This window comes from Rhamphochromis sp. 'chilingali' (genome assembly GCF_963969265.1).
Source record: "Rhamphochromis sp. 'chilingali' genome assembly, chromosome: 15".
Taxonomy (NCBI): Eukaryota; Metazoa; Chordata; class Actinopteri; order Cichliformes; family Cichlidae; genus Rhamphochromis; species Rhamphochromis sp. 'chilingali'.
In genome coordinates this window covers 20,950,771-20,962,446 of record NC_137942.1, presented here as the reverse complement: position 1 = coordinate 20,962,446, position 11,676 = coordinate 20,950,771, and the positions used below count along the sequence as shown (strand labels likewise).

At 40.4% G+C, this 11,676-nt stretch overlaps 1 protein-coding gene across 1 annotated transcript; it reads right to left on the bottom strand.

The window, feature by feature from the left end:
* Positions 1 to 508: 508 nt before the first annotated feature.
* rabep2 (rabaptin, RAB GTPase binding effector protein 2) lies at positions 509 to 11,029 on the bottom strand. Its single transcript, XM_080906500.1, has 11 exons — positions 10,814 to 11,029; positions 7,368 to 7,523; positions 6,899 to 6,981; positions 6,476 to 6,826; positions 6,210 to 6,305; positions 4,220 to 4,318; positions 3,789 to 3,902; positions 3,149 to 3,350; positions 2,915 to 3,069; positions 2,632 to 2,748; positions 509 to 1,876 (listed from the first exon to the last, which is right to left on the bottom strand). The coding sequence occupies exons 1-11, from the start codon at positions 10,860 to 10,862 to the stop codon at positions 1,772 to 1,774; spliced, it is 1,527 nt and encodes a 508-aa protein (XP_080762626.1). The 5' UTR covers positions 10,863 to 11,029; the 3' UTR covers positions 509 to 1,771.
* Between the last annotated feature and the right edge of the window lie 647 nt (positions 11,030 to 11,676).

Here is an 11,676-nt window from a genome sequence, read left to right as displayed (position 1 = left end):
ACACTTCAGAATGGTCTCCGGTAACCCTATGTTGGGCTGGCTACATTGATGTCCTCGATTTGGTTCCCTTCATAGGGACTGAATGAATGGATGAGCCTGGAGGTCACTGGGAAGAGGGAGGTCTGGCCTTCTCTGCTTAGGCTGCCGTTCCTACGACCCAGTTCGGAATAAGTAGAATAAGATGGATGGATTTCGGATTTATAATTACAGGACAGTCTGAGCAATGAGCTATCAATGTTTTCTTGTAATTTTGTACTTTTATTTCTAAAAATCTAAGCTCAGAGATCTGTTTGACTACAGCAGCATTTCTTAAAATTGCACTTTACTTAATACGTTGTCGTGACTCAGTGCTATATAAATAAAATAGAATTGAAAAGAATCTTAAGATATCTCAGGGAATAAATGTGTAGTTAAAAGTCTTCACACTGGTCCGGCACACTTGCAGTAAGATCTAAGTGGGCTGCATGTGGCCCGCGATGTAAAAGGTACAGACAGCCAAGCACTCTGGTAGCTTTAGGACATGCCTCGCTTCCCAGTGGCGACATTTATTTTTTGCACAGGTTGTTATAAAGCACAACAGAAATAATAATGTGGTCAGTGTTTAAAAGACAACAGGGTGGCATCAATCTGGGAAACCTGCTGACTTAACATTTAGGAGCAAAGGGCTTCCGGCACAGCCAGGATGTTCGAGTAACCAAATATCCAGTTCAAGGAAGTGTAATCATTGTCAGGTAATACTCCACAGTTTTAAAATACACAGATGGTTTACATAGTTATCTGATTAAGTGTAAGTGTAGGATAGAGACTGGGCTGTGACTCTGGCTGTGCTGTCATTAATACAATAAAACAAGTCACAGTATTATCTGATCTTTGTTGGAGTATCTGGGATTTTCCTGTAGAGATGAAGGTTTAGCTTCAATTTCAAGAGCAGCAACAACTTCCAAATACATTAAATCACATTTTAAATCCTAACCTACTGCATTGTGTGCAGTTACACTGTGTAACAAGCTGATATGCATCATTCAGTTTCCAGTAAACTTGCTCTGAAGCCAAGGGTTAAGAAACTCAACCACATGATTTAATTATAAACTTAAATGTAAAAGATGTGACAACCTGCCATCAGTTTCTAATGTGCAGTCGCACCAAATAAAATGGTCAAAGTTACACGTTAATATTTCTTTACTGACACTCTCCTAATCATAAAACCCAGAATGTTGAGTCTAAAAGCTAATATGGTTTTAGTGAAAACAGGAATGTTAACGCTGAGCAAATTCATCCTTATAAGTATTAAAAGTCACATCTAAATGCTGCAGATTTAGTGGCGTCAGTTCATTATTGCACCCGATCCACTGCCAAGAGAGGTCCTTATTCACAGAGATGCAAAAATATTGATAAGTTGCATATTAATTACTGATAGTGTTGGACCCCTGAGTGTTTTACTGGAGTCGTGTCAGATATACAAACACAGAATATTTACAAATGTCTTTGTACAGGAATAAATGTGTTACTAGGCATAAGGAAAAAAAGAAAAACCATGAGCGAGTGTGAGAAGACTTTGCTTTGGTCATTAAGCACCACTTTCCTTCATTGACACCAATCCAACCTCCCCGAGACCTAATGTTTCCGTTTAGGAGTATTTCCAGTGTCGCAGCATGAGTGCTAGCAGCATCGTTCCAGCAGTCACTCCATCAGATCTTCTGTGTTTCATGTAGCCATGGTTAGCTTTCTTGGTCACTCTTGGGATGTTTCATCTCTTTGGTTCCAATGCATTTCAAGGGGTATCCACAGGTGGGGAGTTATCTTCACCATGTCCCTCTTCCAGGATTTCCTTGACTTGCTCCAGACTCTCTGCCTGCCGAATTAACTCCAGCTTCACCTTAAAGGGGAGATAAGTAGGCAGATAAAAATCAGCAAGTCGATGATGTGCAGCATCCTGATGTAAACAGTTTTCCTGTTATTCTTAGATAAGACAGATCACCACAGAAACATGGTGTCTAACCAGATAATTCATCAGCCTCCGGTTACACTGTGACGAAGCACTTTTTGACCAGGATGTCCTTCAGTGCGCTTATTAAACAAATATGTAACACTGCTTTCGTGCATCTGTACAATATCTCTAAAACTAGAAACATCTTGTCCCAGAGTGACGCTGAAAAACTAGTTTATGCATTTATTACTTCAAGGCTGGACTACTGTAATTCATTATTATCAGGATGTCCTTTAAAAACATCCTGAAAAGGCTATGACTGATCCAAAACACTGCAGCAAAAGTACTGAAGGAACTAGAAAGGGAGTCCTTCGCCCAAACTGGCTTCTCTTCATTGGCTCACTGTTAAATCCAGAATTGATTTTAAATCATCTCTACATACAGTTAGGGCTGGATCAGGTGACTCTCAGCATTCTTTTAGTTTTGCTGCAAAATTTCTAGGCTGCTGGGGGCTTCCCATGATGCACTGTGCACAGTGTTTCTTCTTCACTCACCTTTTTCACGCTCCGTTTATACACATCTCTGCATGTAATCATTAGTTATTATTCATCTCTGGTTCTCCGCCACAGTGTGGTTTTTTTGTCCCGTCTCCCTCCCCAACTGATCCTGGCAGATTAAGCTGACCACTGATGGTTGTTTCTTACCTGCAGTGACTGGGAGAGCTCAACGAAGTCTCGCTGCACAGCCTGGCTGGTGTCGACCTGAGAGCGCAGGCTGATCACCTGGCTCCGCAGTTCCAGACACTGCTGGTTCAGAGTTGCCTGACAAACACAGAAATAACAGTTACATGAAATCCCTGTTTGTTTGACTTTAATATTTCTCAACTTAAAAAAAAAAAAGGAAGCTCCTAATGGTGAATGCTGAAAATGAAAACAAACCACCAAAAGAACAACAAAGCTTATAGATCTAAAAGCAGGCTGCAATTACTTTCTCACTGCTGAGGATCTTGTTGGTGCTTTGCACATGAGAGAGCGCCACCCGGAGGGCTTCCAGTTCAGTGCGGCACGCCAGCAGCTCAGCCTGCAACTGCTCCCTCTGAGCGTGGATCTTCTCTGTCTCGGTCTTCAGACTGGAAAACTGCACTGCACATTAAAAAAAATATGTATAATAAAATACAAATACAAATACCTACTAATCTAAAGCTATAAGCTGGTCACTCACCCTCTAAAACTTCTGATGACATCAGTTTCAAGTAGAAGGAAGCAGATGGAGAATGGAAAAAAAACTTTAAGTACAAGAAAGGCAACACAGCAGATTCAACAGGTAATAAAATAATCCACAGACCGCTCTCCTCTGTCCGTGTGTCCAGCTGCTCCCTCAGGTTGACTATCTCAATGCGAAGGCGCTCTTCACAGTGCGCCCCCTGCAGGTTAGAGTTTTAAAAAATGAAGTCACACTGACGCCATCAAAAAGCAAACATTAAACGTCTTAATGCATACGGGCTAGCACACATACAACCTGACCACCACCTCTGCTAATTATACACATTAAAAAACACAGTTATTATTCTGCCAGAAAATTAAACTTCTCTCTACAATCTTAAAATGCCGGAAGTGAAAGTGAGAGGTCTGAAATATTTCCACTGATCTGCCACAACTACTCTAAATAAGGAAAGCCACTACTTCACAAAGAGGAACTCCAAACAGACAGACAAGCTTCTCGAGAGTGTGTAAAATGCCATAAACGTCCTAAAAATATTTCACTGTCTGTGCTGAATTTCACGTTTAAAAATAAAAACATCATCGAGTTTCAAGTGTTGCTTGCTGCAGCAAACTAAGCAATAAAAACTCAAAGACTGTACATGTAGTGCTGCTGAGAAGGATGAGCCAGTGTCTGGTACATCCTCCTCAACCTCTTCTCCTTTCAGTCTGGAAAGCTCATTGCACATCTTCCTCTGAGAAAGGGACAACTCCGCCTGGACCAAAAGCAAAGCAAACAAACAAATGTAAGTTGGAACCTGCCATCCTAATAACATTCACATCGCTTCATGGATAATGGTACAAACAAGCACTGGAGTCTAGAGTGTGATGGATGATTGAGTCATCGTACACTTGAGTTGTTTATGGAAATGAACGCTGCCAGTTAATTTCTGTTTAGTAAATATGTAGCTGAGTGTGTAATACTGTAAACAAAGGGAAAAAACTCGCCTGGGTCTGTTAAAAGTTGACCAAACCAACCTAACAGCAAATCTACAGCTCACTATATGTTGTTTGAGTGTTTCATGTTACTCACCAGCCGGCTCTGGACTGCATTCTGTGACTGGCTGAAAGATTTCTGCAAATCCTGGAGGAGAGACTCTGAAGCCTGGACCTGAGACTGGAGCGTTGATACCTAAGATCACACATATACATACACTCGTTAATGCACATATAGACAGTGTTGGGTAAGTTACTTTAAAATAGTAACTTAGTTACATTACTAGTTACTTCTCTCAAAAGTAACTCAGTTACTTCAAGTTACTCGTTACTTTCAAAGTAACTAGTTACTAGGGAAAGTAACTTTGGTTTGACTCAGAATTCTCTTGTTAATGTGTTGCTTCCATAACTTTGCCAGTCTTCTAGCTTGCTTACTTGCCACAAGTGCACTGTGCCACCTACCAATAGAAAGGAAAAGATAATGTGCATATTTCCACGAGAGAAATCCCACGCCTGGACCGTCATTGACTGCTGCCATGATTCTAGCCTACGTCACAGCGTCATGTGCGTCTTTTACATCCAACACAAAAACTGCAGTCGTGGTGCTTTCAATTGTACTCAGAACTCGGAAATTCTGCCTTCTGAATAGGAAGATGTAGGTAACACCAGACTGCAGATGAGCTGCATACAGGGCTGGACTGGGACAGAAAATCGTCCCGGGTATTTTGACTAGAGACCGGCCCACCATTATAGGAAAAATCATAAAGCCTTTGAATGAAAACAAACACTGCTGTGACAGTGATGTACACTGTTTTGATGGTATATATGCATCAATCTATCAATCGTTTGTTGTAAGATTCAGATAATTATTTTTTAAAAGCTAGACATTTTAAATGAGAATAAGAAAGAAAAGTATTTCTTTGTGCCCCCCTTTCCCTGTTAATGCCCTACCTTGCCCCCTGGCAACACTTTGCTAGACCCGCCCCTGCACAGTTACCAGCTGTCAGCTACCTAAAAAAGGATCCTGGTGTTATTTGTCTCTCAGAAACAGTTCATAACTTCCCTTCAACTCATTCATGTCACCTGTTCAGCTCTGATGATTCAGTAAGGACATCTCCTGGTTTCATCTTCATGTTTCCCTCTCACCAGATAACCAAACCATATCATGACCAGCAGCTTTTTTGCAGCTGTGGCTCCAGCAAACATCAGCTGATACTAGAAATTAATATTAAATAAATTCTAACAACAGCTGATCAAGCTTAAAAGTGCTGCTGTTGTTTAGCGCGACATCCGCTGGTTTCCTCTTTCGGCGCAAAGTGAGCGATAAACAAACAAGAGAGCCGATCAGCTGATCACTGATCAGTTTTCATGATTGAAGTAGAAACGGGAGAGGGAGGGGGAGAGAATGAAAGAAGAAGAGGCAGCTGTGCAGCGTAAACACAGAATAACTCCAGCTTTGTGCCTTTTTCATTGTAGCTGAATTAGGGGACACACTGTTCCTTTTCACCTCAATAAGAAACGCGTAATATTTTCTCTGAATACCAGACGGGACGGTTGGCAACTCTAATAACTTATGAACAAAATAAAGTTCAACATCATTAACTTCATAGCACCCACCCAGCTGTATAGAAACTCCGTCATGCTAGCTAGCACGCAGTACGGAAAAAGTCAGCATAACGAAAATAAACTCCACCTAAACTTGGTTTATATCTGACCCAGAGAGACTGCAGGTCATAACTTCTTACCTGAAGTTCAGTTCACACTTGGACCGGCGGCCGCCTCGGGTCTCTTTTCCTTCTGCCTCCCTTTTCCTTCATCCACCTGCTGGCTTCCACCACTTGCTAATGTTACTGAATCTGTGGAAGCTCCGCGATAGCCACCACACGAAGTAACGAGTAACGAGCCTATCTAAATCCCAGTAACGACTAACGCGTTCCTGATTTTGGCATAATAACTAGTTACCGTGCTCGTTATCACAATAATAACGTAGTTACTGTAACGCGTTACTTAATAACGCGTTAGTCCCAACACTGCATATAGATATGTACATACATACAGACACACACAGTCAGAGCGTGTTCCTGTACCTGTTTGTGCGTGTGGTTGCTCTGGGTATCCAGTTCTCTCTCCAGCTCCTCCTTCTCTGCCTGCAGGCGACTCACTTCCCCTCGCAGCTCTGACAACTGACCGAAAAAGCCACAATGCAAAGTCATTAGACCACAGGTGCTGACTGGAAGCTACTTAGACATTAAATCTGCTCACATTGGAGCTGTTACACAGCATTTTAGGGGGCTTTTTGAAGAAGTAGCGCAACAAATATGCAGAATAATTTAAAAAACGGTTAAATCCAAACCTGAGCATTGAGCGCGTCCCAGTCACTGTGTGTGACCAGCCGGTGGCCAGCTGGTGGCAGGTAAATGGCTTCAGGCACCAAAGTACCCGTGGAGACCAGCGAGTCAGTGTCGTCCTGAGCGTGGTGTTTTCTGGGCAGCGACGGCGTGTCCAAGGAGAAAGAGGACAACGAGGCTGAGTCACAGTTCCTTAGTGAAAAATATCCTTCTGTTGTAAGTGCAGCACCTTCTCCCTCCGGCACCGCCTCCAGCTCTGGTGGATGGCTGTGCGTCGATGGCGCCGATTCGTCCTCAGTCAGACTGTTGACGACTGACGCGTGTTCGGCATCCACCCTTCCCTTCCTTCCACTGATCTAACAAGTATAAAAATCACATGAAGGGAGCCCAAGACACCTGGAGGAAAAGCAACACGGGCACACACTGACCATGTGGGGTCCACTGGATCTCTTCCACTCTACAGGTTGAGACTGCAGAACAGCTATCCTGGCCTCGTACTGAGCTGCTGTCTCTGAAAACACAAGTGACAACACATAATGATAATCTGCGAGTTCAGCTTTCATCTATTGGGACATTAACACGATTACAAAATCTGTTTTTCATCACACTCAAAAAAAGAAATTCATAAAAATACATCCATTTGCGCTACTTTTGTCCAATATTTCTTAAAGCTATTGGCTCTACCTTGGAGCAAATTACTGAATAAATATTAGTGCCAGAAACTACATTTAAACTTGTTCAAAAATTTATATGGGAAACCCACGATGTCCAGTTTTAGTTTTTTGGAGATTTGATTAAAAAAAGACGAAGGAAAAACTGGGCTTTTGTGCTTATGCAATATTTTGCACCGTGCACACAAAGAAATCCAGGCCAGGCCAACGCACAACAATCACTGACCTCTGAGAGCCTCCTGCAGTGACTGGATCTCTTGATCGCATTGTTTTTGCAGCTCTGCCAGTTCCTCCTGTTTGCTCAGCTCACAGATCGTCGCCACACCCTGCCAGTGTTCGACCTGTGCTCTGCAGTCTGCTAGCTGGGCCTGCAGGCTCGTCTCTGAAAATGACAGGACATCACATTTTTGTGCTTTTCCTTTATTAAGTTAGAGCTAAACAAATTTATTAGATCACCAGCCAATGAAAGGTCTGTGCAACAGCTGCCCTAAAACAGTTTATGTTTCTGTAACGGTTAGTCCAGTGAAATGGATTATATGTTTGAGCTTTTAACTGAAAGTATAATTATTGTTGTTATCAATCATAATTTCAAGCTTACCGTTTCACAAAAATTTAAAAACAATTATTTTTTATCAACATGTCAAATTACAGTTATATACTTTCGCTTTTCTGAACAGAAGAAAATCTGTTTTAGCAGTTGGATGTCAGGGCTCAAATCTCAAATTTGGAGATACACCTTTACGCAAAGATTTGAGATAAGTTAGAAATTTTGATTTTTCTGAATCAAAACCTGAGGTTAAAAAAAAAAATAATGAAATGAAATGAATATTTCTCTTTCAGCTAGCAAATAATAAACTTAACTCAGTCATTTTTTTATTATCCTGAAAAATAAGCAGAATTTACAGGATGTGCAAAAGTTTAGACACCAGCTTTTTAACATAATATCAGATAATCATGAGCTCATTAACCTTCAGCTGAGTCACCACAGATTAAAATAAGTCAAGTAGTGTCATTAGGAACTGATAAAGTGTGCTCTAAACTTTGTGTTAACACTCAACAAACATGGGCTACTAGGTGCATGAGGATACACACACAAAACAAACAGTCATACAATATAAACATCCCTGTACCTAACCCTTCAAGTTTGCTTGTGTAGACAAATGTGACCACATTTCCGTATCTATAGTGACTAAAATGCTTTCCCCCTCCTAGTTTGAGTATTCTGTTCAGCTTTATTAACTACAATAACCTTGTTAGGAAACGGCTGATGGACTATTCATTTAAACTACATGTTTCATAATGTCTTGATCCATGCTCAATTGATTTAGGTCAAAAGCTCAAATAGGATTGCTTGTTGTAAACAAATCAGGTTGTAAACAAATCAAAAACTGTTTGGTCTGCTGTTTATCTTTTAATTTCATAATTTAATTATGAATTTATTCAATTATTTTTGTTTCTCTGGTTTTTCTGGAATCTAGTCCTAAAAGCATGGGCATTTAGAAAATGCTATATGAACGCAGGTGTAATAAGCTAAAGCTCGAGCACACAAAAATCAATCATTTGATCGATAAGATCTAGCGCTGTCACCGTTAACGCGTTAATGCCAACAGCCCTAATAAGTTCTATTCTTTGTTTTCACTTAGTTATTTTATGGACATTTTTTGGCTGTTGTAAATTTTAAAAAACTGTAAATGATGATCGATCTCATGCAGACAACTATTATTAATTAGGAAAAGCTTCGACGTGACTATAATGACTTCCAGGAAAGTTTCGCTGACACAGGGGTGGGTTATGCTGTACTGCTGCTACACAGAGCTGAAAAACATGGTCTGGAAGAGGAAAGGAAGCCTTATCTATGACGCGGTCACAAAAGCCAATGTCCGAAGTATGCAAAAAATCTCCATAAGCTGGAGTCATTTGGACACAGCTGCTCCGGACCTATTGGGTTAAACCTTATCTCTTTGGTCAAATGTCTGAAGAAACAAACAAAAAAAAAAAAAGCAGAAGCATTTTATGAAAAGGGTATTTTGACAACTGTTCAGCATAGGGTGGAAGTACACAGGAAACACTGCACAGATTTGGAATTCGAATCATTCAGTCCATCAGGGAACTGAAAGTGAAAACCAACTGGCCACAGTAACTAGTCAGCAGAGATATCTGACTTACACATTATTGGAAATCTATAGTTTGAGCCTAAAAATATCTCAGAACTTGAAATTGTCTGAAAATTACAGGACTTGGCTCCTTCTGTAACCTGTAAAATCTGTGAAATCAAAGTGGTTGTACTCAGTAAAAGACCTAAACTCCAGTACTAAACACCAGTATATTTAAGTTCATGAAATATTTGCATTAACATCTGAAGGAAGACACATGTTTAAAGTGTCTTGCTGCAGGCTTTTTACATAAAATCAACAACAAAACATCTGATTTGACCAAGGGGCTGGCTTGGACCACATCACTGATTAGTTTAGCTTTCAGTCTAACCATTTATTCTTTTATTTGTATTAAATTGCTTTCTACAACTTGCTCACTTTCACACACAGGAACTCAAACCTAAAAAGTATTTATTTAATAACTTTAAAAAAAAATGAGCAGCATTTCTCTACAATCTCTAAGACAGCTTCAGTTTACAGTATATTTTTTATTTGAAAGGAGGGAGGATGAAAAAAATATACCTCAACACATTCCTCCCCTCTACATTAGCTTCCTTTATAAATTAAAAGTATCACTCCTGGCCCTGTACTTACTTGGTATTGGGATCGATACCGAAATTTGCAGTAACTTACAGCACCACTGGAAAAGGGACGAGTGAAACTTTATACTTTGCTACTTTTAGACAATCTCATACAGGTTACAGTTATTTGTAGGACACCTGTGCTGCTTGAGAAATTTACAGCAAGCACTTGTTGCACTGACCTTTACTACTTACCCTACACCTACAAGGTGATTTGTAAACTTACTCAAATGCTGCATTCAAGGACACCAGGAGATGGGTGTACATTCATGTGAACTTCATTCCGCACGACGCCCTTTCCAAGGGCACGCACGCTGTTCATCACCACATCTATGTGACTTTGTAATGCAAAACAGCCTGTGCACTGCTGCCTCCTACTATTTATTAAATCACCTGAAAGGTAAACTCATGCTTTAATGCAAGTAATAATATTTCAGTGACATTGTGTGCACTGGATAATACGACTACTTTAACAAAATGCCAGCTAATGAAGGCTTCTTTTACTTTCAGTTACATTTTCAGTGCTATAATCATTGTTATATTTACCATTTGTCATAAATTACCTAGTGGTTTTAGCCCTAATGCTGCAATAACACCAATGTGTATGATTGAAGTGGCAACTAAACAACATTAAAACCCACTTTCCCTCTTTTTTCGAGGAGAAAAGTAAACGTTAATACAGAGCTAGCCAGCGGTTAGCATCGTCCGTTCATTTCTATGGGCAGTAATGCTAACAGGCCGTCTCCCGGCTACGTTCCCCAGCGCCCCTTCAACAACAGCAGGTTCCGGCTGAAGACAAGCAACAAGTTAAAATGAATACTTAACTACGTTTAAAGCGGAAAAGCGGCCAGTGTCGCCTCGTAGCTTACCCTGATGGTGAATGTGGTGATAGTAGCTAGCTGCGAAGCAAATTAAAGTTTTGTTTGTTTTTTAATTACCTGTGTCTTCATTCTTGGAGCTCATCTTCTCGTCTGGCAGCTCCATCATCAGAAGAGGAAGGGATGTCAGGGGAGGGGGGAAGAAAAGCTAATCAAAACAGTGGTAAATCCGTCTTGATCATTTTTGTGCAAGCAGCAGGACTTGAGTGTGGAAATGATAAGCACAGCGTCAACTTCAGGAAACAACTTTCCCCGGTCTAAGCCTGCGGAAAACACGTCAACCTCCTTCCTGTGCATAGATGCCTGTCCCTGTTTGCCTCCAGTGTTTAGTCTGTTAGTTCGGATGGTTTTTTTAAATGCGCATTAATATCAAGATGTCGTGGTGCTCAGGTTTGAGTTTTATTACTGCTGCTTCCTCCCTGGAGATTTTACTGTACATCCTGATATGCCCGGGCTTATGACCCTGGAGATCAGTGAACCATAGCTTGATCCACATTTCAGTCCATATGCAAGAATATCATCAAACACAGATTACTTATTATATTAATTAAGATTATTATCTCTTTATTGTCTTAACAAACTGACTTAGACAACTTTATTTGGAGGTGATTAAATGCTCCTTTTAATCTCACAAAAATGTATTTTTTTAGCTGCAAAAGCCACCGTGGGAGTATCTGATTCATTTTATGTAGAAATAGGAAAAAATACAAAGTAAGTGTGACTGTAAACATGAATCAGAGTTTATACAAAATAAGTATACCCTCTGCTGGAGGGATACTGGTAATGTTAGTTAACCAAAGTCAAACCAAAAAACCAGGTGTGCTTACAGAAAAGACTCAAATGAGTGAAATGAAAATAAACAGGTGATTGCTGATCTTTGTAGGCGAATTAAAAAAAAATCGAATACGTTTGGTTTACACCTG